Raw genomic sequence first — 27,153 nt, 5'->3', positions numbered from 1 at the left:
CATATTACAATAATGCCAATATAGCAGATTTGGGGTTACAAGGTACTGCTCTATCAAACTACCATGATCCTGTGAATGTACAACACCAAGACTACTCTCAGCAGGTTGTTGGTTTCCCACCTACTGGCCAACAGGTCTCTGGAGGTCAAGGAATGGACTTGCAAGGTCTTTATGGGGACCAGTACGCAGAACATTTGTATGATTATGTGGATGATACCAGTGGGGTACAGGAGACTGAGACATTCAGAGTTCCCAGACCTCAAGTACGCCTTTTTGGCAAAGAGCGCCTCGAGGTACCACTTCCTCCTCCACCTAACCTTCCTCCTGATCCAGAATTTGAAGACATGTCTGATATTCAGTACGAAGACCAGATACCTCTGGCGCCAGGTCATCCGACAGACATGAGGTTGCATCAGGAAATGCTCTATCCACCAGAACAATCGTTGTATTCCCAGCAGCTATTGCCAGCCATGTCACCACAGCAGCAAATGTTAATGGAACAAAGTATGCAACACCCCCAGTTCAGGTCCCCACAACAACAGCAAATGTTAATGGAGCAAAGTATGCAACACCCCCAGTTCATGTCCCCACAACAGACATTAACCCCCCAACAAGGTGTATTTCCACAACAAGGTATGCTACCAGAGCAAGGAATGTCTCCTCCAATGATTATTCCACAATCAATGGCGTCACTAGAAGACCAAGGTGCAATTTCACAGCAACTGGGGATGCCTCCACAAATGACTCTTCCCCAAGCATTTATATCAGCAGATGAGCAAATATTGCAGCAGCAGATGCATGGTTATGGTCTTCCTTCAATCCCCACGCCAACTGCCATGATTATCAAGCAAGCCGGCATGTCACCCCAGCTTACACACCAACGCATGCCACAGTCTCCAAGTCCTTCCCGACGCTCTGTCATGATCTCCTCCCCTCAAGTACCATATCACACTGACCCCATGGCTTCAATGATACCCTCACCAATGCTGGCACAGAGACAAGTTCCATCCCCGCATCCAGTCATGAGGAATAGTATGGTAAATCCCCAAAGACCCCACTCTGTTGTTTTGCAGCAAATTTCACCTCCCCACTCTCCGTCGCCCGTGCCTCGTCCCCGAATGCAAACTCAGCCTCCTCTTGCACGAGTCCCCTCTCCTTCATATTCCCCCCGTGCCTCCATGATTCAGCGAAGTCCTCCAGCGTCACCACGAACCTCACTGATACAGCGTTCTCCTCCCTCTTCACCACGGGCTTCCATGAGGATACGAAATCCTGCGGCATCACCCGCTCTTGCAGGCAGTCCATTTGGTGGGAGAAGAATAACTGGTCAACCCTCTCCAAATCCTGTATCTCCTGCTCTCTCCCCTCAACTCAGTCCAAGACAATCCCCCACACAATCTCGACGGAGTTTATCCCCAGAAGGCCATCGACCATCATCTCCCACCCTTTCTCGTCGCTCAACTCGACTACTCAGGGATCCGACACCACTAATTAGACCCAGAATGGGGGGAAATGTTCCTTTAGGAACTGTCAGGCCCTCACCTATGGGTTTAAGAGGGCGTCCCGTACCCCCACCCACTCAGAATGTCCGTCCATTTCGTACCGCTTCTATAAGGAGCAATAGATCTTCTGTTCTTACGATAGACTCCTCTCATCATTCTTCTCCTTTTCAGTCACCTCACATGTTACATCGTGCCTCCATTGGGAGACAGGAGTCTGGCCATTTTCCTCGGCGTAGTGTGGCCCGTGGACGTCCTCGTGTGTCTCAAAATTCCTTTAGGCGAATGCCTCCCACTTCGCCCTTAATCAAGCACATGCCACGACTCGGATCACCACACCTCCACTTACAACACCCTAGTATGTCCCCTCCAATTTTACCTCCTTCTTATGTGGATCCTTTCACCGATCCAGTTGCTACCCCCGCCTCACCAATGCTATCTAGCGCTTTGCAAAATCAAACTATCAGACAGGCCCCTTTAATTTCCCCTTTTGGTTCTCCAGTTGCCCCAATGGATGGCATGGAGGAAATGACACCCCAATATACAGATTCCCATGAATCCTATTTGCTTCCTGCTGAAATGCAAAACCAAGCCCTTCATGATGCCTCCTACATTTCACCATTGACTCCTCACGAGACACGTCAGATTTCTTCTTCTCCTCTACTGTCTGGAGCTCTAGAGAATCAAGCAGTAAGACATGCATCTTACAATTCTCCTCTGCAGCAGCCACTTTCTCCAAACATGCAGTCTGTTCCTCATTCCTCCCCGATGATGTCCAGAGCCCTGCAAAACCAGGCAGTAAGAGATGCATCTTATGCTTCTCATTTGCAAAGGCCACTTTCTCCTTACAAGCAGCCAATGGGTCCTTCTTCACCAATGGTCTCAGGAGCACTGCAAAACCAGGTTTTAAGAGATGCATCCTATGCTTCTCCTTTGCCAAGGGGATTATCTCCTTATGATCCACCTATGGCCCCTTCATCCCCAATAGTTTCCAGAGCTCTACAAAACCAGGCCGTGAGAGATGCCTCCTATATGTCTCCCCTTCAAAGGCCTCAGTCTCCATACGCGCCATCTGGGAATATGTCTCCAGTACTTTCTGGAGCCATGAGACACGGTCAAGCAATCAGGGGTGTATCTTCCTATCCCACTCCCCAGTTCCACTCTCCATATGGACAGACATATGTTACTGGGTATGATTACATATCTGAGCCTGGTCCAGCACCACTGCTCTATGATGCTTTACAAAACCGGTCCGACTTTCAGAACGTTGCAAATTTGAGATCCCCAATGATGCAACGTCATCCTTCTTACGCACCGGTCAGCCCCAAACTTCATAGCGCACTGCAACAGAACCCAAATCTCCGTCAAGCATCTTATCAGACAAATTTTCAACTTCGATCCCCCTACGCACCACAGTCACCTTCTTCACCAGTGCTGGCAAGTGCCTTACAAAATCCACAACTAATCCAGGCATCATACCGGCTACCAGATGGAACCTTGGTATCGCCTTATGCCAAGCCACCTTCCTCACCACATCTTGGTCAAGCCATGCAAAATCAGCAAATACGGGGAGCATCATACATTCTGCCTGATGGATCAATTATCAGGGTGGGTGCCAAGGCTGTACAAAGTACACAAAATATACACACTTTTTGACTAGGCATGTATTACTTGTGTAGACGTTCACTGACAAATGTAAACATAAAATGATTTTAATGACAGATCATAGCATTCCATCCATGAGATAAATACTTGTCATTTTCCAAAAGTCAATCCAATACATGTAACATTGTTATCCATTCTGTCACTCCTCATTCTGTACTATACAGGACCCGCGAGTTACCCAATCTCCTAACCTTGCCAGAGCTCTTCAGAATCAGAATGTCAGGACTGCTACATACACTCTCCCCGATGGCACAATTATAGATCCTAAAAACCAAGTAACTGTCATGTAAAACCGTTGTTTTGAATGCACATTATTTCTGCCTCTTCTAATTGTGAACCTGTTTCTTTGCATACAGCAACCTGTTTCCCCAAACCTTGCCAATGCCCTAAAAAACCCTGCCCTACGTGAAGTATCATATTCTCTGCCCGATGGTACTATCATTATTGACCCCAAAAAACCTAAATCCCCTAACCTAACAGCAGCACTTCAGAATCCCTACCTTAAATCGGCCTCTTACACACTGCCAGATGGCACAATTATCATTGACCCACGGAAGCCCGTCTCACCAAATCTTGCCAATGCGCTTCAGAATCCTGCTTTAAGGAATGCCTCGCTCAACCTGCCGGCGGGAGTTCGGGACCCCAATACACCTATACCGCCAGACTTACTAAAGGTATGTAATCAACCCTAAATTTATGAATGAACTACAGTGAGAAAATAATTCATCTTCTGTATAACTTTGCTTTTCTGAATCAAGTTGTTCACCTTCTCTACAACAGGCTCTTAATAACCCGGCCTTGAAAGGAGCAACCCTTAATCTTCCTGATGGAAGCATGATCATTGACCCAAGAAAACCAAAGAGTCCTACCCTGAATGCTGCCCTTCAGAACCCTTATCTTAAGGGCGTGTCATACACCCTACCTGATGGTACCATCATCATTGACCCTCATAAACCACACACCCCCGACTTGTCAAAAGTACACATCTTTACATGGCCCATTTTCATGTTTTTCCGGATAGTACCTATGCTAAATGGTCACATTCCTATTTCTCTCTCTCTAGGCTCTTGCGAATCAGAGCATCCGAACTGCTTCTTATCAGCTCCCTGACGGCTCACTTGCCATCCCTGGTCAGCAACCTGCGACCCCAAACCTTACCGCTGCCTTGAGGAAAAACATGGGCCTTCGATCCTCTGATCTCTTTCACCTCCCTCAAAATAGTGTGTTCACAGGTGCACCAAAACCTGACAGTCCGAAGCTCTCCTCCGCCCTGAAGAATGACGACTTGCGTGGTCTCCGTTACAGGTCAGGGAGCAGACCGCAGAGATTAACTTGAGCATGTGACATCATTAATTTCAAGCACGTTTGTGCTACAGGCTGCCAGATGGCTCCGCATTGACAAGACGCTTCCACAATCCAAGCCTGGCCAATGCTATACAAAACCAACAGCTTCGCTATGCTTCATATAGGACCCCTGCGGCACTGTATGGCACAGATAATCGCTACACCACAGTCCCCCCGTATGGGCCTCACTCAGGCCACTGGGCCCGCAATGCTAGAGGTGGTGGTCAAACAGGGCAGGACGTGTGGGCAGCTGAGAGAGTTTTACCCCATGGCACTGTCCAGCAATTGGCCAAGTGGTCAATGTATAGAGAGACGGGTGTGTTAGATGGATATTTACCCACACCGCAAATCGAGAATGGAGAGCTTCAGGATCCAGAATGGGCTCCAATCAGAGAGAAGGTGCCTGGGCAGAGCTGGTACGACAAGGTAATATGTCATTCTCAGAAATTATCGAAGCTCTAGATTGTTTTTGTTTTAATGTAAATGTTTTTGGGTTTTTTTTTAGATCTATGCTATTCTGAGCATGCCAACAGCAGGCCATAGGGTAAAGCGATGGGGCGACGGCATGGAAGATTTAACGCAGCTGCCGTAAGCCTCATACGTTAAATTTCCGCGTGTCCATTGTAGACCCACTAAAGACATTGTCTTGATTCTCTGTTTTAATTTTAGCGAATTGAACGAGACTACTGTTCTGATGAACCTCAAGAAGCGCTACGACCAAGACCTCATTTATGTATTTACTTTTTGGTTTTTTTACTATGTGCAATCTAATATGCATCTAAAGGCTAACTCCTGTGACTTCTTTCTACCAAAGACGTATATCGGCAGCATCCTGGTCTCTATCAACCCCTACAAAATGCTCAACATTTATGGCACAGATATGGTACTCCTGTATGAGGGCCACGGTTTGAGCGACAACCCCCCGTAAGGCCTCATTTTTAGGCACTTTTAACAAAAAAAGTTAGTTGCACTAGTGTAATGGGTTATTATTGTGTGCTATCTCCAAATTAATGGTCTACGATGTATTTTATTAAAACAAAAAACAACTCCAAACTGCTGGCTTGGCAAAAGCTAAAAAGACCAAAAATACTTAACTAACTTTAGCAGCCAGTGGGACATGTTATTGAAAAGTAGCATCTGAATTATTTACTTGAAGCAAAACTGTGTGTCTATGTTGCAGTCACCTTTTTGCCTTAGCTAATCTCGCCTACACCAACATGATGGATGCCAAAGACAACCAGTGTATTGTGATCAGGTACTCTTCAGATTTCTCTTCCTTTTATTCTAAAACTTGAGACAAATATACTTGATAATCTATTTGCTTTAAATTTCATTTCAGTGGAGAAAGCGGATCCGGGAAGACAGAAGCTACCAAACTAATCTTACGTTACCTAACAGCCATTCATCACAAACGAAATGTCACACAACAGGTACATCTGCCATTTAGTCAAAAACTAATATACTGTGTCAATAGTGCTTACTTACACAGTATATTTTAAATAACTCTTGTGTTGCCCATTTTTACCCTGACCTGGTCCTGTCAGATAGAGGTAAGACATCCACTTGTTGTTTATTCAATGTCGGAGGTTGCCACGACGATAAAGACTATCCATATTTTCATTAGATCCTTGAAGCCACGCCCTTATTGGAGTCATTTGGGAATGCCAAAACAGTGCGCAATGACAACTCGTCAAGATTTGGCAAATTCACTCAGCTCTGCATGGAGGAGTGAGTGCTTAACAATATTTACGTCAATATCTCATTTTTCCCACAACACAAAATTGTTTTGAATTTTTCCGAGGATTTATTATCAGGAAAAGCATCTAAACAAGGAGTTATTCTAATGGGGAATAATTAGAATATGTTGATATGCTCCCTTCATTCACCAGGATTTTAATAGCTAACGCTTGGAGAACCTAACACTCTTCCGAGTAACTTTAACACACTTGGGTTACAAGTGGACCTGTGACAAAGAAAACCTGAGTTCATTACATAGATGCGTTGTTATTTAACTCTTAACTCTGTGTGTTTTGGTGTGTGCGTGTGTGTTTGTGTGTGTTTGTGTGCTCTCAAACCTAATTATCCAGGGGTGTAATCAGCGGTGCCATAACGTCTCAGTACCTGTTGGAGAAGTCCCGCATTGTCTTTCAGGTGATCTGGAAACACACACAAACACACAAACACATACACAGCATCTTCTTACAAGTGAGTCAGAGTGTGAGAAAGAGGAGATTCGTAAATCACTCAGTGTGTGGTGTCCGACACAATGCCCAGTCTTTAATCCCTGTGTCCATCAAACATCTCCATCAATAGTGTCTGTTGTCTGCAGACTTACATACACACAATCTTCTTTCCAAATACTTTTTTACCATTTGGTTCTATGATTTATTATTGTTTTTCTACATCTATATGTAACAACTTCAATTTAAAAAATCAGCTTTTACTTATATGTATGTGTAAAAATGGGGTATTAATTTGAATGAAGAAAAAAAATGTATAGTATACTTACAGTATATAATTTCAATTAACTCGGGGAAAAAACTCTTCAATTTACTCCATAGTGTCCTAAACAGGAATTTAAATTAGCTCCCAGAAATGTCTTAAATTCTGTTCCTAATGACCTTCAAACATAACAGTGTATTGTAAGATTATAATTCTTTAACAATAATTAATACAACCATAATGTATTGCTTATTTGGAGTGTAATTTGTTGTCTATTTTTTAATCTATTTCTTAACTCTCATTTTATTAATATTCCCATTGTTACTGTTACATTTAATGCTTGTTAATGTTTCAATTCAACAACAACTTATTGTGCAAAGTGAAAATACACCCGTGCACTTATTCATAAAGAGACAAGTTTAAATGTAGAATAGACGGTGGAACGTAATGAATTTAAGATTGTAAGATCGAACGTTTTTTTGCTTTGATTTTCAGGCCAAATCGGAGAGAAACTATCACATCTTCTATGAGATGCTGGCAGGCCTTCCTCCACATGAGAAGCACACTTTGTATCTGCAGGATGCTGAGACCTACTTCTATCTCAATCAGGTATAAATAAACGCTACTGTCTCACTACTGCCACCAAGGGAATTTCCCCAATACGGGATGAAATAAAGTTCCAATCTAATCTAATCTAATCTAAAGGCGGGCACGTGCACACACAAAGCAAAGCTAATCAATTTCTGGGTTCACAAATGGCTTGTCATCTCTGTGCCAAGGTGACATTCATTCTGCAGACGTTGATTAATGGCCACAAAAATGTAAATGTGGCTCAAGCGACCTTTCATTCTGTTTGATGTAAATGGAATGAATGCCCTTGTGTTATTAAGTCAGTTTTTATTGCTAGTTGACTGCAAAAGCACTTTCTCATATTTTATGAGTCTGGTATTTGCAAACTATTGATTTGTTTTTAAACTGACTTTTTTTTACAGGATCCATTTTTTTTAGTCCTGCAAAGCCATTGCATTTCTTGCTCTCATTTGGTGGATTTTAGTTAGAAAAACGGTCGACTATGCACCCATAAATTATATTGTCATTGTGGGTGCAGGGAGGGGGCTGCAAAATCGCAGGCAAGGATGACGGTGAGGATTTCCGCCGCCTACTGAGCGCAATGGACATCCTTCGCTTCAAAACTGAAGAGCAAAAGGACATCTACCGGTTACTGTCGTCCATCCTCCATATTGGAAATGTCTACTTCCAGTCACAACAGGTCAGTCTGTCACACATGAATTCTCAAATAGTGTGGGGCAAACTTTTGTACATGGGCAACTTTTTCCTAAGATTTAAGCATTATGTAGTTATATACTATTCATATTCCGAACTGCTTATCCTCACAAGGGTCGCAGGGGGTGCTGGAGCCTATCCCAGCTGACTATGAAGTGAATTGGTAGACAACCAATCATCCCCAGGGGCAATTTAGAGTCTTTGGGATGTGGGAGGGAACTGTAGTACCCAGAAATAAACCCACACAAACTCCACATAGTAAGGACTCACCTAGGATTGAACCCTCGACCCCAGAACTGAGAGGCAGACTCACTAACCACTTTACCCCGCACCGTCGTCATATATTTTTTCTGATAGATATTACAAGGGCTTTTGAAAGTGTGCTTTAAATTCCCAATGGGTCGGATTAAAGAAAAAAATAAAGCCATAAACGCTGCTTCTCATTTGATAACGGCATGATTAATGATTCCCCCGGCAGGCTGGAGGGAGTCAGGAAGCTACGGCGTCAGTGGTGAGTACTCAGGAAATCCGAATGGTCGCCGAGCTGCTACAGGTGTCGCCTGAAGGCCTGCAAAAGTGTATCACCTTCAAAATTATGGTGAGTACGCTCAGCACGGACTATACAATGACTACGTAATGACGATGCACATCCCACTTTGAGTAATACTGTGTTTGCAGGACACAGTAAGGGAAAAGATATCCACTCCACTCACAGTGGAAAGTGCTGTGGATGCCAGGTCAGTTTAATTAAAATTTTGAGGTATTTTCTGTTATATTTAATTAGGAACTGTCAGCTTTTAACGACATGGCAATAACTGTAACTTAAACTTCATTGTACTCAATCAGAGAGTTATTCAAAGTATGCACAATAGATTAATTGAACATTTAAAATTGTCCTTAGGCAGTGTGGATGCGGACTCGAACCCTCGACCCCAGAACTGTGAGCCATACGCTCAAACCACTGTTAAGGAAGTTAAGTTTAAAAAATATAATTGGTCCATGTAAAAGTATTCTGCACAATACTTCCCAGTGGAACCTCTTTGATTTTCTCTTTCCATCATTGATAGAGGCAAGTAAGGACAAAGAATTTAAAGTCAGGGGAGACCCGGGTCCCGTGGAGAGGTGGGGGGGTCGTATCTCTTTAGATGCCCTCTTGTTTCCATAGGAACCAGGTTCTCTTGTTTCCATAGCAATAATTCGTGTGTGCGTGTCTCATAGAGACGCGGTTGCCAAGATCCTGTACTCTCTGCTCTTCAATTGGCTGACGGAGCGCATCAATGGACGGGTGTACCCTCATAATGAAGCCCTCTATATCTCCATTTTGGATATTTATGGATTTGAGGTCCCACACTTACCATATATCAGTAAAAAATCTGAAGAACTTTTTCAGAAAACCTCTTATGTTTATCTTTTAGGAGCTACAGGTGAACAGTTTTGAGCAGCTGTGCATCAACTACGCCAACGAAAGTTTGCAGTTTTTCTTTCACAAAATCATCATCCAACAAGAGCAGGTCAAGACAACAATTTTTGTTATATTTTGCACAAAAGGTCATGACCTCAGTGCTAAATACTGTTCTATATCCCCTTTATACCCTTTAGGAGGAGTATATGCGGGAGCAGATTGAGTGGCAGCAGCAGTCCTTTAGCCACAACCAAGACTGCCTGGACCTCATTGCCGCAAAGCCTCATGGGATACTCCGCATACTTGACGATCAGTGTGGTTTTCCTCAGGTAACGTTTTTAAGCTTTAACTGTCTTAATGACCACTGACCTTCCTTCCTCACTACAACCTTCCTCACATGTAAATTAGGCAACGGACCACACGTTCCTGCAGAAGTGCCATTATCACCACGGTAACAACCCCCTGTATGCCAAGCCAAAGATGCCTCTGCCAGAGTTTACCCTCAAACACTATGCCGGAAAAGTCACCTATCAGGTATGTTTTAATTGAGTTCATTGCAAGTGTGCATGTAACTAATACATAAAAAATATATATAAACAGTTGTTACTTTGGACTATGAGTTGTAGCTTATAACAATTATGGAAAATGGAAGAATGAAAAAGTAAATTTAAGTCATTTGATGGATGTGTAATCAGGAAAAATCACTTATAAATAAATAAAAGACACCAACAAACAAGTAAACATTACTTACAAGAAACTGCTACTTCTTGCTCGGTCGTGGAACGTGGTGGCATCCAAATGAAGGGAAGGAGTCAAGGACTTGGAAGGAGTGCTCACACAAAACTTTAGTTACTTAGGGCAGGAACCTTCAGAAAATGAAAGGACATAGAAATCAAATAACAAAATTAGTCCTGATGTGTAAAAACGAGGTACTACTTGGCATGGAAACATGGCATGGTACAAACAAAGCAGACGATCCGACCATAACTAACAAATAGACAGACAAGGACAATCACACGCAATTTAGTTTTATCTTTGTGTAGTTTTTTGTTCAACAGGGCAACTTAATATACTGATGGCACGTAAAGGTTTAATATTTCAAAGTTGTCTGCTTTTTTTGGGGGGTCCATAGGTAAACAGGTTTCTGGACAAAAATTTTGATACTGTCCGCCAGGATGTCTTGGACTTGTTCATCCACAGCAAAAACAAAGTATGACATTATAATTTTGAGTCATATATGACCCACTTAATACGTGCTTGCCTTTGTTTGCATGTTTATTTGTGGCTAATATGTTTGGGTGTGCATCATCAGATGGTGTCGGACCTCTTCCTTAAGCATTCCGAAGCTTTGTCACAGCATCGCTCCGTTGCACGGCGCAGTAGCACAGCTCGCCGCTTCCAGGCCAACACAGTTAGCGCTAAATTTGGAAGCAGCTTGCACGAGCTACTGGAAAAGATGGAAAGGTTGAAAAGCAAACACAAATACAATTGTTTTATTGTCTCCAATTGTTCCATCTGTTATCCCTCCATCTTTCAGGTGTCACCCATATTTTGTGCGGTGTATTAAACCAAATCAGCGTAAGGTATCTGTCTACAAACACAGTGTGTTTTTAATGTCTATCAATTATCTGCAAGGGTGTTTTTCTTCTGTTTCAGGAATCTGCTATGTTTGACATGGACTTGGTGTCTACACAGCTGCGCTATTCTGGAATTATGGAGACTATCCAAATACGCAAGGAGGGCTATCCCATTAGACTGGCGTTTTATAGTTTTCTATCCAGGTGAGTTGTTAGACAAGTGAGTTATTGTAAGTAAATGGATGCTGAAAATTGAATTTTTTTGTTTCAAAATTATGTAATGCTACAATTTAAGTACAATATCCATAAAATAGACTGTCTCTTCAGTATATGCATTCATATTGTGTCTATGTATGCAGATACAAAGCACTTCTGTGCTTGACAGAGCCACCTATGCCCAATGGCGAAAACTGTGTTGTCATGTTACGAAAACTGGGGCCTGTAAAGGTGGGCTCCTTCCAGCTGGGAGTAACTAAGGTCCGTGATAAAAACTCATACACAGAGAGAAGATGATTTAAATGTGTTTTTGTGTGTGTAGATCTTTCTGAAGGAGGATCTGTACCAGCTTTTGGAGGGCAAGCGAGACCGTGTGCTCAACATTGCCGCCCTCACCCTACAGCGGTATGTGCGTATGTACTTCATACGCAAGAACTTTGTCAAGTTCCGACACTGCATGACACTGTTGCAGGCCAGATGCAAAGGATGTGTTGTCAGGTGAGCAATCTTTCAAATCTTATAAATATGACAAGTTCCATATCTTTTAATTGCGTTGATATTGTTGTTTTTGATTGACATGATTAGAAAGAAGTTTGCCCGCCGAAGAAAATATCTTGTAAAGTTACGCGCATTGGTGCGCATCATCGCCAACCGCCAACGCTATATGAGGGTACATATGTGTGTGTGTATGTGTTGAAATTGAAATCAAACTGAATTTTGATTTCTTCTTATCAGACAGTGGTGCACCCAGCCAGGATGATTGAGGAGGTGAGGAAGGCAAAGTCGTAAAATTAGGATGGTCACATGTTGAGATATCCGGTATGTGTCTATGTCCACTTGCGTACGCGTGTAGGATCGCATCAATCGAGAAGTGGTAAACGTGACCACTCTGCCGATCCCCGCCGAGCTGGCTGCGCTGCTTCAGGCGGCCTCAGGTGCACACTGGACAACGCTATAAATAAACATGACATTTATTCATGTTTTGTGTGTGTGTAAATGTGCATGTGTACGTTTGCAGGTGGCACCGAGCAGCACGCAGACTGCCTGGCTCTGGTTCAGGCCCCCAGAGTTCAGGTTGAACCACAGCTGACCTTGCCCCTGGACATTAACAACTACCTCATGACACATTATGTCCATGCCATATTTAGGGTGAACCACACACACAAATTCTAAGCTAGACATGAAAGAAACAGTGTTTATATGCATTTTGTTTTTTTTAGGACCCATATTTTGGAATGCTGACAGCCCCTCTGGAAAACTCCTTGACCCGATTAGATCAGAACTTGAAGCAAGGAGCCCTTAATGTCTTTGTCCTGGTACTGGATGCAATTAAAGAACTTTTCACTGTACACGCATACATACAATAAATAAGCAAAATATTTATACTATATTATATATAACCAAGTTAAAATCCAACCACCTAATCAACTTATCATACCAGCAGTGAATAACCTACCAACAAACTCCCTCACAAATTGCAATGAACTCCTAAAAAACTGAACACAACCTTTTTAACTAATCAAACATACAATTAACAACCAAATAAGTAGTGTCAGTAGTGCAAACTATTTGACCTGACCAACTAAATGGTGGTCACTTCCATGTGCCAAATAGATTCTTCGCTTCATGGGTGACCCCGAACTCAACGGAGCACAGGAAAACCTCTTTGGCAACTACATTATCCAGAGAGGTCTTGCCAACTCCGAGCTCCGAGACGAGATCTTTGCCCAAGTGGCCAATCAGGTAACTTTAAAGTGTATTCAACCTAGAAAAAAAATCTCAAAACGTCAGTATCAAGTCGTGTTCTATTTTTATCCACTTGCAGGTGTGGAGGAATCCCAACATGCTGAATAGTGAGCGTGGTTGGCTCCTCTTGTCCTCATGTTTATCTGCCTTCCTGCCCTCCCAAAATCTCGCCAAGCCCCTGCTGAAGTGAGTTTCCTTAATTTTTATTACTATAGCAAATACACAAATCACACCATAAGTATTTAACGCAGCACCTTAGGGACATTAAACTAGCTGATAATCTAGGTCAGCCTGATTTTATAGTTTTGAAAGTCTACCGTTTTCTTTGGGTGATGATTATGTCATCATGTTTAGTTTTTAATTTAATGAGCTGCGTGTGCTTGGGTCCTGTTCTAAGGTTTGTGTCAGACTACGGACCCGGGGGCTACAACTCAGTGTGTCAGCACGCTTTGCTGCAGGGAATGCAGCAGACCAGCAGTGGGCCTGCGTACATGCGCACCTACCCGCCGTGTCTGCTGGAGTGGACGGCCAATCGCAAGAAAGCGCACACACTACTCCACGTGCATTGCTTTGACGGTACTTGCCCACAATGTAACGCTATTTTATCACTGTTGTGTGAACATTGTAGCACATAAAATAAGGAATCATATGTACTTCATACAATACACAGATCTTCATCATCTATAAACGCTATGTGAACAAAAGAACAGTATTCCCTCGATTTTAGCAGCCAATCCGTTCCATAACTATCCGTACTAAGTGAATTTCCATGAAGTAGGAACCATATATAAACTATATTTTTAAAACCCCTCAAACCATTATAATTCCCTTTTCCCAATGTATAAACGTGTCATATACTCCTATCAAATATACATGTACAGTAGTACATGCAGTGCTTTTTATTTTACATGCATGTAGAGGTTTTTAGGTCAGTTAGTTAGTTGGTGGCACAGTTACATTACACAGGATTTAGTTAGTTCTTCAGTCAATCAGTCAGTCAGTCGGTCGGCTGGCCCGTCCATCAATCAGTAAATTAGTTTCTAATTACCTTGTGTGTCCCTCCAGGTGTTTCTGTCCTTTGTCCCGTGCACTCATGGACAACAGGGGAGAACATGGCCAAAGACATCTTGCTCCACAGGTATGGTTAGTTTGGGGCAAAGTGTCATGCAGAGGAAGCGAGCCTGGTGTTTTTTGACAGGGGAGTGACGGAGAGTCGACAGGGCTGGTCTGTGCTGCTGAAGGAGTCAGCACAGTGGGTGGAGCTGGAGGGCTCGGACTATGTGCTGGATCTGATGTCAGACCTGGAGCTGCCTGCCCAATTTCCCAAACACAGCAGCTACTTCATCATCTCAGCACAAGAACCAGGACGTGTACGAGCCAACGCCAGCATGTAAGAGACCCTGAAATACTGCACACAGAAACACAGAAAATTGTATTAGACCATGTACGTACGTTGGTAGAAAAATTAGTGACATGGATGTATCCATAATCATTGATTGGTTATCGACATATTGATGAAGTGCCAAATATTAATTTCTGATAGAAATATATTAAAAGTGATAAGATGATTTGTTTGTGTAGAAGTCTGCTAGGTGGCCGATTGGATGCCAGTGATTATGTCATATCGTCCGCTATTTCTCCCAATTACATTTTTGGCCAAGGTGAGTATTTATTTACATTAATACTAGCGTTTACCCACACACAAGGTAATTTGATGTCATCTCCTCAGACCAGGAGCCTTTACGGGGGATGGATCGCTATCTAGATAGTCTCTTTGACCCGGTGCTGTCTGATGGAAGTTTGGTGAGTTACATAACACAGATTTTCACAAAGCAGCCAAAGTCAGACAGACACGTGTCCTTAAGTTTTTAGCTTTAGAGGCCACTAAGTGTGTATTCCTACATTTGATTTTTGCATTTTGAATGTGCTGGAGAAACTTTGAATGCTTAGTTTTTTAACTTAGAGCTCAACACACTCAACATTAAAAAGCAAAATTCAACATTGATATTAGCTGGCAACTAATTCAGGATCTTCTGAGACTTAATAAGAGACTTAAGTTTCAATACAAACAAGATACAAGATCAGTGTAAGTAGAGCCAAAAGGGTTGTAGACTAGTGAAAGTATAAATTTAAACTAGGTAACAAATGCCACCATGGTCTGCATCATTCATTTGTTATCGCAAGTTACCAACAGGAATCAGCATGTATCCGATGTGTCTGACAGAGATCTCTCAGGCCTATTACATTACTCAGTTACCGTAACTGCCACTAGCACCAGATGGTCATGGTGATTTCAGTGGTTTGGGCAAAGGTGGCAGTGGATCCACTTACCAAACACAGACCGATATTATCATGGTGACGGGTGCATGCACATCAATTACTTTACTGCATAGTGATGCATAAATGCTCTGATTAAAAACAGTAAGGTCTACTATTAGATCGCGATCTACAGGACTATGTTGGCGATATTAGGCTTGGATCTGGTCTGTCTAATACTTTTAGACTGGTCCGGGACAAAAACAGCATTACAGTTTGAGACGGTAATCAACAAATTATGTGTCATCTATGTTTGAATGTTTGAATCAGGGAATTAGTTGGGTGGTTAACAGTCCTTAAACACACTCGACTCAAGTGTCCACAGAATTGTTGGTTGGGCCAGTGTGGATTCCCAACAGCACATTTCCACATACAGCATTTCCATTTTAGTCTCTTTCATTATTTACGGCCCCAGTGCTTTCCAAAGCATTCCCTCAAGTATATCCAAGCATGTTTTATTCACTGCGCTGTGCTCCGAGACCACCGCAGTACATTCACAAGATTTGGCCTCCGGTGAGCGCTCTCTTACCCCGTTTCACTTCTGCGCCCATCTATTCCACTGTGGGCGCGCTATTGATTTTAAATGATATCTGACAAAGGCAGTCATGTCTGGTTCAATCTTCTACCTTGCTGAGGTTATGCTTTTACTTCAATGTATAACAATCCATTGGAACAATCATTTTTCACCTGCTAACTTATCAATCTTCAGTATGCCTTCAATTCCTATTTAAGCTAGATATTGACCTACATACTGACTTACTAGCATCGACCCAACATTTTTCCATCCATCCATTCCCAACACTGTTTATCCTTATTAGGTCCACAGGACCCTGGAGCCAATCCCAAGTGACCCTAAATTGGTCGCCAGTCAATCAAATGGCATACCACAAGCAACCAATCGCACTCAAAATCTGTACCACAACACCATCAGTTTCACACTAACCCTCAACACAAGTGACTGTCTGAAATGTGCTCGTTTCTTGACAGGAAATCGACTCAACTGCGCTGCTCTCCACCAGGATTAAAGGCCGTGGTGGGGTCGGGTGGCAAGACCAAGACCCGCCGGGTCATCCCCCACCTCCACCTGGCGGTCAGATCTTTAGATATGCAGCAAGACAAAGCCAATCATGTGTTTTTATGCATTTTTTTCTCCTGCAGCTGTACGAGTGCTTCCCGTTGGAGGCGTAATGTCCCTTCCTGTTGCCACCGTGAACCCCGTGACAGAGAGTCGGTCCAGCGTCCTATCCACGCCCATCATGAGCCCCCCTTCCAGCCCCTTACTACAGCACCCTCCCAGCCCCTACGCCCCAGACATCCCTCAGAGTTCATACACCAACATTCCACCCAGCCCGTACGCCAACTTTACGCCGTCTCCCTATGCCGCCATGGGCCTGGAATCGAGTTCGTTCCCTCAGACGTCAGATCCCGACACCCAAAGTGACATAAGCGAAGCCACCAACTCTAATCAGGTTAAAACAGTTTGTTATATTAAGACACCCAAAGATGCTTAGACTATAAAATTCCTACTAATTGAAATGTCCTGTTTGCCCAGGCTTTGTCTCCTACTAATAAGAAGGACAGTATTCCTAGAGGAAGAGCTCCAGGAATTCCCATCAACAAGGAGAAACCGGCCAAAAAGTTTGGTAAGACAAGATTTGACTCTCTGAATTCTGTTTTTTAAACTTTAAATGAATGTTTTGGTTTAGCCCCCGTGACGACGTGTCCTTCGTCCCCTTCTGGCGAAGTTGTGAAGTACTCTGCTCAGACTTCTGATCTGATTGTGCCCAGCCAAGATCTTCAAGGTTGAGTTTGTTTATCATTGAATTAACTTATGTGTCATTATTCTGAATAATGTTTAGTAAAACATTTTTTAATGCATTTTATTCTCCAGAAATCATCAAACGCTACAATTCTCCTCCTCCTCCAATGGATCCATTGCCACCTGGAAAAAGGTTAAAATATTTGCCATTTTTCCTTTTATCATAACCATATGGTGCGTTTTTTTTTAAATTTGTTTAGGAGGCCAGAAGGTAAATTTAAGAAGAAGCAAACGCCTCGGGATGAAGCTTTGCAGATCTTAAGACCGCAGATGGACTTTCCTCCTGCTCCACAGGTGCAAGGTTTCTTTTAAAAAAAATGGTCAAAGATGCATGTTAAAAAAAAACCTACACACAAACTAAGTTGAATGAACGTTAGTCACATGTTGACTGAAACATGTCAATGTATGTTTAGCCCAAGGGCCCCATGGTCCCTCCGCCATCTGTATCTGCCATCAAGGAGACTACCTCACAACCCAGAAAGGGCATAAAGAACAAAGCCCCTCCTCGTCCCCTGCCGGTACCTCCATCAGGTCTTCAGATCCTCAAAACACTATACCCAGTCTTACTTAACTGAATTTTAAAAAAAGACTCACTGTGATGTTTAATTAACAGTATCTCGGGAGCTTCCAGTTGAATTGGAAAGCATCCAGACCAAACTGCACCAGAGCACCAACCAGGAACATTACACCTACACTAACGTTCCCTGGAAACTGTTCCTTAGGAAAGAGGTGCATTCATTTGTTCTGCTTCCGTTTTTGTGAGCATATGTTGCCATTTCTGTGGAAATATTATTATGATGATTCATGGTGAGTGATTCTCTGTTTTAAAGGTGTTCTATCCCAAAGACAACTACAACCATCCGCTAGTTTTGGATCTCATTTTCAAACAGGTGACGCCAAACAATACACTCAAAGACACTTCATGACCAAATAAAGTAACTAAACAGATTTAAAAGTCAAAGTCAGTCTCAAAGCATAACAGGCAGTACAAATTCATTAATTCATTCTCTGAACCGCTTATCCTCACAAAGGTCGCAGTCCATAAAATGACCAAAAGTGGTCTACATTTATAGGGTGAACGACAATATGGCCGACAAACCCAAGAAGCTTATGCAACAAATCGCAGCAGATAGTGCAAAACCTGAGTGGGTTGCATGTTATGCCACAGCAGTTACACAGTCCCCTTAAAAGTTAACACTTCAAGACACTGAAATATGCTTAGCTGCCTTGAAAACACTCAAAGGCACTGAACTGCCTTATTAATGCAACACCCAAAGACTGAGACTCTGAAATACACCGTTTTCATGGGAAAGACACTCAAATTCAGTCAAAAATGCTCATTCTACTATAAAACCAGACTACGAACACACCTCATTGTCACTCAAAGACACCTAATGGTCACTCAAAGACACCTAATGGCCACTCAAAGACAAGAAGTGGTCACTCAAAGACACAATTGTCACTCAAAGACATGTAATTGTCACTCAAATACACATTCAGTCATATTTAAAACATCAACACATTCATTTCTTCTTATTTTCTTTCTTTCATTCAAAAAAGTAGTTGAAAACAATCAAGTGTCAAAAATGCTAAACACCTTCACCTATTTCATCCTGTAATGCAGAAACCAAACGTGACATCTCAGTACATCTACTCTGATTTTGCATTAAGCTCATCAAACGATCTTTAAATACTGTGTTACTCTTTTTCTCTTAGCTAGCCGTCCCTACGAAGACGCTGCAGATGAAAGGCAGCATGCTTAATTTGTGCTCTCCTCCGCAGATCGTCAACGACACCCTGTCAGAGGCGTGCGTCCGCATTCGGCGGGATGAAAGGCAGCAGATGAAAGCTCTCTTTGGTAGTCCCTCTCTTCTTCCCACATGGATTTTATACACACTTACTAAAATGACACACTCCTGACATTTGCACTGTGTGTACGTGTGCATTTGTGTGACTCACAGATAAATACGGGGTACAGCAGAACACGGATCCAGTGGAGGAACATGTCAAGAAAACCATCATCACAGCCGCCAGGGACACCTGGGACATCTACTTCTCCCGTCTCTTCCCGGCATCGGTAGGGTTCCTGAAAAAAGGGAGGAAAATTATGATTTTATTTAACATAATTGACTTGCCAGATATGATGTATACTGTATTTTTTGGACTATAAGTCGCATCAGGCAAATTACACAGAAGGAAGAGGAAAATAATAACTCACACTGGCACTCATTTTTTTAAATTGATCAGAAACCAAGATTAAAATTATGTTAAAGTATGACTGTATACTAAAAAAGAATTACAGGCTGTCAGTGGTCAGATTGGGAGAAAAAAATATTCGTCACAGGCCGAGCCAAAGTATGTAAAAAGTGTGAATTATCGCCCAGAAAATATGGTAATTTATATGCCACAGGGATACTTGCAGTTTCCTCCAATGTGTCAGCCAGATGTCTTTTGAAATCACTCAAACTCATTAGAGAACAATTTTAGGCTTGGTTAAAACTTGCAGCTGTTCGTGCGCTGAATAAAAATTTGATGGCGTCAATCAATCAGTGATGAAAAGCACAGAGCCTTGAAAAAGGTACTGGCCCAATTCTGAATTGCATATTTTAATGTTAAATACAATAAAACAAATGCAAACAGGCCAACATAACACAAGCAAATATGAAATGCATTTTAGGATTTTCCTTTACTAATGGGAGAAAAAGATACGGTTCCATGTTAGGAATATTTAAGCATTTGTCACCTCAGCTGGAATTACTGAAATGTGTTGCAAAAATTCTTCTCTATCATTTGATGAGAGACATTTCCATCTTGTGGAGACATTTTTGTCCACTCTAACTTGCTGATTTTTTTGTTATTCAGTAACACTGTTGGATATGTGACAATTAATGGCATTTTAGGGCTATTCCATTGTAATCTAAATGCCTAAAATGTGTGTATGTGTGTGTAGGGCAGCGTTGGAACAGGCGTGCAAGTTTTGTCAGTATCACAGGGAAGCATCAAGCTGTTGAAGACGGTGAAGAGTAGTGCTGATGCTCCAGACTACTTCAGGGTCCTGAGAGCATACACGTATGATACCAAAACATGTCTCTTTTAAATACAAAAACTGTCATAAATTGCCTTGACTGCAGAGTCAAGTTAAAGCCAGGAAGCAGAAAAACAAGAGGAAAGTTCTGGTGCACAATTTAGGATTTTAATGAATAATAATCATACAAATAATAAAAACTGGGAGAAGGGTGACTTAATATAAAGTAAACAGGGGATATTCATACTGGCATGTAGAAAAAACATTACTTACTGCAACAGAGATACACCAAACAAGGAAATATACTCCCACAAAACATCTAAATGCACATATACAGAGGTTGGTGACTGATTACAAACACCTGGGTCAAGAGGTCAAGGGAAGGGAAGCCAGAAGGGACAAAACACACAAAAATGCATAAAAATCATGCAGACAAAACAAGGAAAACACACCCATCCACAACCCAAAAACGTTACAAAAAAATACTTTTTTACCAAAAAATACACATCATCGCCTACTTGGTAAAAAGGAAATTTGTTTTCCCAAATTTAAACAAAGAACAAGTCATTTAATTAGCCGTATATGCACTCTTTTGGGTTTAGTATTCATCAGTTATGTTAATTGAAGGCAATATGGACAAGTAAATCATTCTTAATGTACATGCCAGGTTGAATGAGATTGAAAGATGCGTGATACATATTTCTCATTGGTTGACAATTACTCTCGGAGGTCTTATTACTCACTCGAATGTCACGCTACCTCAGTTACGCAGACATCCTGTTTGTTACCGTCCCCTCGGACAACATGTTGGAGTTCAACCTGAGCAACGAGAAGCTGATCTTATTCTCAGCCAAAGCGCCACAGGTAAAACACCTGGTGGACACCTTCATTGGCCAGATCAAGAAGGATTCCGAATATGTGATCGCTGAGCGCAACTTTGTGGCAGATCAACGTGCTATGCTCAACTTTCACAAGGGTGACATCATCAGGCTACAGGTGCTGGAGCGCTTGGAAAAAGGTGAATCAAAATGCATCCTCATGTTGTGCAAATGAGTTTCTCCAATGTGTGTGTTTTTGTGTTGCAGGTTATAGTTATGGATGTGTAGTGAGGAAGAAGGTGGTCTTCTTGGAAGAGCTCAAGAAGGACACACAGGACTTTGGTGAGAACTTATGTGATGCAGAAGCTTCTTAAATGGGTCAATTGTTTTCTCCATGTGGGACAGGTTGGAAGTTCGGTGCAGTGTTTGGTCGCCCTGGCGCTTTCCCGTCTGAGTGCGTCCACCCTGTTGCGCCACCTGACTTTCTGTCCCTGCCATTGGACCGTAAGGTGAAGCCCAGAGGTGGAGCGGGACAGTTTGCCGTGTCGTCGGCGGTGGCTGTCGCCGTGGCCTCGACCATCGCCGCGCATGAGATAGACCAAACCATCGAGGTATGCGCCACCTCCCGCAGAAATGCCGCATTGGGTACTGAATGAGGCCATCGATTGTATTTGGCCATTTCAAAATCACTGATTTTGATAGCATTATAACATAATGAACTAATATTATAGATGTTCATACTGCTAATGGTAGGCATACTCAATAGTGCCTAATTTTGTTTCAATTCAACTGAAACTGTCTGTTGTTTTGAGTGACTTTGTTTACAAAAGAGATGATATAATATTTGCCATTTTGGATTTGGTACATTGGAAATAGGACATTACTCTGGATGATTTTGATGGGGAGATGGACGAGAGGACTTTGCTGGACAGTAAATACGACATGTTGGAGTTTGCCAGGAAGTATTTCAGACAAGCTTCCAATGGGAGAGGGTGAGATATAGAAATGGAAATAGTTATTTAACCTATACATTCATATTTTTATTTGTTAGACATTATTCATTCTTAGTATTATATTTGTATTTTACATGTGTTGTTGTTTTTGTAATTCTTTATTTGAATTATATTATATATTATCTTTGTTTTTAGTTATATTTTATAGTACATTTGGATTTTCTTGTTTTTTGTGTTGAAAAACATTTATCTCACAGCATTTTATTGATGTTTTTCATCATTATTGATCATCATAATAATCAGTATTTTATTGCCGTTTTCCAGGGAATCCCTAAAGAATAAGAGTAAGAGCCGAGTCTCCAGCGAACCTGAAGAAAAGATCAAGTTCTCCAAGGTAATCCCGTTGCCTCTGTTACGTTAGTGTGGTATCGGGCGTGGAACGTAGTATAAGAACCAAATACATGGAGTTCTTTAGCACAAATTTGATAACTGACGCAGGGGGGTTTAATAAAATAATAAGGAATATGCTCTTGTACCAATGTTTTGTTAGTTTTATCTAACAATAAACATGGTTTCTTATGTGCTTTTAATGTTTCCAGAATCCCATGAGTGAGTCCCTCATAGAATTCACAGACCCAGCCATGAATCGAGTAGCGGTAGACCTCTTCCTATGTAAGTTTACACTCACCTGACCTCTGTAAATACACCAATAATGTTTTACTCTATCACATTTGTGCATAAAGTTGTGAATACAGTCATCTATTGTACATTTATCTCGGATATTGTGTAACAACTGAAGTGTGTACGTATTTGTCATTCATGTAGTGGTAATGCGCTTCATGGGGGACTCGCCATTAAAGGGGCAAACAGAGCAGGACGTGGTCAACACTTTCCTCAAGGTACATTCACGCTCACTGGACACTTCATTAGGTGAACCTAAAGTATCTTCTGAGCTCAAGATAATACCTCTATCGTATTGTACAGTATAGGCTTTTTGCATTAACATCTATTGTGTCTGTAGCTGGTAGGAGAGTTCACATTGATGAGGGATGAAGCTTATTGTCAGGTGGTTAAACAGATCACTGCTAACACCAGCTCCAAACCGTGAGTCTCCGTGATTTGGTAAAAAAAATGTGGGTTTTTAAAAATAAATCTAATATGTGTCAATTTGTAGTGACAGCTGCCAGCGGGGGTGGAGGCTGTTGTACATCCTTACCGCATTTAGCCGCTGCTCGGAGGTCTTCAAGCCTTTTCTGCTGAAGTATCTGATTCAGGCTTCTTTTAGCACGGGAGTGCAATATCAGGGTAATGCATAGTAGACACTCTCAACACCACACTTGGATACATTTTGGAAATGTTGTGGTTGACTTGGACCACAATTGGCATCGTCCAGGCTGGATTCCATTCGCTAGTGGACTGATGAAAATCCTGTACATAAATAGCGAGATTTCAGATTGTGGTGCAAGAATTTTGTTGCAAATACAACAATTTTTGCTGAACAACTTGCTAGTACTGCACATTATTAGTGATAATCCACAAACAAGCTGCAAAATTATAGTATTGATATATAATATTGTGAAAATGAGTTGAAGTGTAAATATTTCCTGTGTGAATACTATAATAATTATAATATTATGAATATTATATTAATTATAATATATTAGAATGAAATAAAGTATCCTTCAATGTTCTTCACGTAAAATGTCAGGTTAGAGTACATGACAAAAAAATTCTGGCATGCTGGATTCATTCCAATTGTGTTGTTTATGTAAAGTATGAGGCCATCAAAGATTCATATGCATTAGAAAACATAATGAAAAAACATAACCGCAATATGACCCTCAACAAAGAAGTGTTTGACACCCTCAGGAAAAAATCACTCTATTATTAGCAGGTAGATATCAATATCCTGTGGATGTCCCAATACATTCGTCTTTTTTTGTGCTGCAGGCATTTCTAAAGCGTGTGAGCATAATCTAAAGAAAACATTTCAATATGGCGGCCGTGCTGTTCCCCCCAACAGCATGGAGCTCAAAGCTATGATGGTAAAATTTAATCGGCATGTGAAAATCCCTCCTGAAATTCACTTGAATGCCATTTTTGCTGTGGTTTTTTTTGACATCCTCAGGCAGGCAGAAGCTCCAAGCGCCAGCTCTTCCTCTTTCCGGGGGGCCTGGAACGCCACGTGAAGATCAAAACTTGTTCTGTTTCACTGGAGGTGATAGAAGAGCTCTGCTACGAGATGGGCCTCCACAGGCTGGAGGCCATTGACGAGTACGCCATCTTTTTGGTGACCGACGGAGGTGCGTTTAAAGTCATGCAAATTGAAACATTCAAAGTTGGTGGTAAGAAATCTGACATGCTGGCAGGTCAGAACGTGCGTCCGCTCAACAAACACGAGTACATCCTGGACGTGGCCACAGAGGCGGAACAAGTGGATAACAACTACAGCTTCTGGTTCCGACGTGTCGTCTGGGGACAGCCACTCAAATTTGACAATGAGCTCTACGTGGCTATGCACTATAACCAGGTCAAATATGTGGACGATACACACATCACTCAAAAAAATGTCAAGAAATACCTCCTTCAACAATAACTTTAACATAACATTGAAAAAGTGGACAAATGATTGGTCACAATTCCATATTTTTCCACTAAATCACAAAAAAACTCACTTTGAGCAGGTGTGTGAGATCATATTTGTATAAAATACACTGTCAAAAAAAAACAAATACTCACACAGGTACTCCCAAAGTTTTTTTGTATATTATCAAAGAGAGTTTTGCATTGAACTTGCAGGGATGATCAAGTTATTGCATTTCAAAACAAGGTCTATCAATATTTGTCAGATGCACATTATTGCAATACTATTCTAGAAATATTTCACCAGCGTCCATGCATATCCTTTTCTTGGTGTTTCTAGATCCTTCCTGACTACCGAAAAGGTCTCCTGAACATTCTTCCCCCCGGAAAAGTGAGCGATCAACAGTTCCAGCAGATCTCCAAACTTGCCGCCTTGCAGCATCGAGCAAAAGACATCATCTTCATCCCTAGCATGTACGACAACCTCATTCCTTTCCAACTGGGACTTTTTTTCCAGTCTGATTCCACCGAGTATTAAGTGACTAAGGATTCATAAGATGAAGCTAAAATAGTCAATGTAGTCGACAGTCATTTTCGTCCATATTTTTCCAACCATGTTACTTCAGAGTCCTTTTATCTCTTGCTCTCTTGCTGGCAGGCTTGAAGTGTCAGTTCACTGACTGGTGTCAAAAACAAACAAAAAAAACCTTGAAAGCTGACTTGTGTGAGTGAGCTGGGTGTTTGTGTCTCCCGCAGACACGAGCTGTCGGAGTACATCGCCACTGCGCTTTTCAAAAAGCAGCCGCCGCAGCAGTGGGTTGCCATGGTGACACAACACATGCAACAAGTCCAGACGCTCAGCCCACATCAGGCTCGAGCCCAGTTCTTGGGTAAGATCTTCTCTAAAGATGTCAGTCTTCTGTCAAAATTTATGCAGAGGCAAAAATGCTGGAGGAATTAATTTAAAAACTATTTATTGAAGATTGGTTGGAAATTGGGTTTTACAGAGTGCCTAAATAAATCTTGGTGACCCAAGCAAATGTTGATTATGTGTGTAATTTTTATCTATGTGTTAATGTTTAGGGCTGGTGAGTGCATTCCCCATGTTTGGCTCGTCCTTCTTCTACGTTCAGAGCAGTAGCTCCACCTCCTTCTATGCCCCCTGTATTGTTGCTGTCAATCAAAATGGACTTCACTTTCTGCACAAAAGCACACATGTGAGGACACACACTCACTAACACTTATGATATTTGCTATGGTGTTTATATTTTAGAAATTTTTGCTATTGGCTCCAATAAAAACGGAAATACGTTGCCAAATATTATAGGACCAAGTGAAACTTTTTGGGATGGGTGTTTATTTTTCCTTTAAAAATGCTTGGTGTTTAATGGCAACCCACAGATTCGCTACCAAACTAAAACTGCAGTTTCACAACAAATTGGAAGACTTTCTCATATTTTCTTTGACTTGTTGTGAGCCTAGTTTTGATGAACATTCCATCCCTACTCAAATGCTAAGTTAAAGTGACTTGTGACTGATTTTTTCCTCAATAAACCCCAGCAAAGGCGATCTTACCAATGTTGTCATTTGTCCGGTATAGGAGGTGATGGCGGTGGTCCCCCTGACGGAGGTGCAATCCAGCCGCACCCAAAGGCCCTCTGCTGGGGCCAGCTACCCCTACGTGGACCTGGTCCTGGGCGACATGGACACGCAACGGCTCATTCAGCTGCAACTAGAGCAGGTAAGAAGGAGAAAAATGAAATTCTGCCATGAGGGTCTTTATTAAAGGATGGTGGTGTTTTTTTTACAGGGCCTGGAGCTATGTCGAGTGATCGCCATGCAGGTGGGGAACATGATGTCCGTGCGCGAGAAGCGGCTCACTTTACCACCAAGTGAGATCACCATGTTATAAATGCTCTTAAAACTCTCAACCCATGGCTAGGTAAACTTTTTTGCTCAAGCGGTATAATTTGTTTCTGATTCTAAATGGCAATTCCAGCTGGTTTGTACTATTATTGTAAATAATGATGTTTTAAAATGATATATCTTATATTTTTCCATGTATTTATCAGGATTTTTTTAAGAAGAATGTCAGAAAATGTGGTGTGTTTCCAAAATATAAAAACTAGTAATGTTGTTTGGTTATATTTTGATTTTCGATGGCCAGTGACATAAAAGTGCACAGACATTTTGCAATGTGAGCATATCAAATTCTAGCAAGTGTGCCTAAAATAGCAGCTGGCAAGTGTACATATACTTATATATGCATACTTAATAATTTTAAAAATAGGATAGCATATGAACTGGAAAAATGACAAACCAAAGATAGAGTATTTTTTACATTAATTAGTATTATATTTCACATGGCATGCATTTTTTATGATATACTATTGTTTTTTAATGATGTGTTTCAAGTTCTAGCCACTGTAAAGGGCAAAATGTAATGTACCTCCCCTTACTTTGT

The 27,153-nt window shown here is 41.8% G+C and overlaps 1 protein-coding gene across 1 annotated transcript; it reads left to right on the top strand.

Annotated features, from left to right (window-relative positions):
• The first annotated feature begins 1,544 nt into the window (after positions 1 to 1,544).
• myo15ab (myosin XVAb) lies at positions 1,545 to 27,153 on the top strand. Its single transcript, XM_077718488.1, is given in 70 exon segments — positions 1,545 to 1,617; positions 2,002 to 3,107; positions 3,329 to 3,838; positions 3,945 to 4,225; positions 4,227 to 4,456; positions 4,502 to 4,533; positions 4,536 to 4,934; positions 5,014 to 5,096; positions 5,178 to 5,241; positions 5,323 to 5,432; positions 5,689 to 5,763; positions 5,848 to 5,938; positions 6,053 to 6,058; positions 6,133 to 6,236; positions 6,596 to 6,659; positions 7,446 to 7,559; positions 8,059 to 8,224; positions 8,720 to 8,832; positions 8,913 to 8,971; positions 9,453 to 9,576; positions 9,650 to 9,745; positions 9,834 to 9,965; positions 10,045 to 10,170; positions 10,769 to 10,846; positions 10,949 to 11,100; positions 11,174 to 11,219; positions 11,293 to 11,417; positions 11,573 to 11,690; positions 11,752 to 11,927; positions 12,015 to 12,109; positions 12,185 to 12,228; positions 12,283 to 12,364; positions 12,448 to 12,578; positions 12,650 to 12,745; positions 13,044 to 13,172; positions 13,255 to 13,361; positions 13,573 to 13,751; positions 14,241 to 14,313; positions 14,374 to 14,565; positions 14,757 to 14,836; positions 14,905 to 14,978; positions 16,479 to 16,581; positions 16,650 to 16,969; positions 17,044 to 17,134; positions 17,198 to 17,293; positions 17,383 to 17,443; positions 17,511 to 17,604; positions 17,724 to 17,841; positions 17,924 to 18,039; positions 18,141 to 18,200; positions 19,093 to 19,168; positions 19,272 to 19,387; positions 20,261 to 20,379; positions 21,100 to 21,353; positions 21,421 to 21,495; positions 21,559 to 21,764; positions 22,030 to 22,145; positions 22,431 to 22,500; positions 22,706 to 22,778; positions 22,932 to 23,005; positions 23,128 to 23,210; positions 23,281 to 23,411; positions 24,057 to 24,151; positions 24,235 to 24,409; positions 24,476 to 24,636; positions 25,030 to 25,163; positions 25,446 to 25,579; positions 25,773 to 25,906; positions 26,290 to 26,430; positions 26,500 to 27,153. Coding segments are annotated over 70 exon segments (9,663 nt in total). The 3' UTR covers positions 26,602 to 27,153.

The sequence above is a fragment of the Stigmatopora nigra genome, chromosome 6 (genome assembly GCF_051989575.1).
Source record: "Stigmatopora nigra isolate UIUO_SnigA chromosome 6, RoL_Snig_1.1, whole genome shotgun sequence".
NCBI classification, from domain to species: domain Eukaryota; kingdom Metazoa; phylum Chordata; class Actinopteri; order Syngnathiformes; family Syngnathidae; genus Stigmatopora; species Stigmatopora nigra.
Note: the sequence above shows the minus strand (reverse complement) of the source record. Positions and strands in the feature narration are given on the sequence as shown.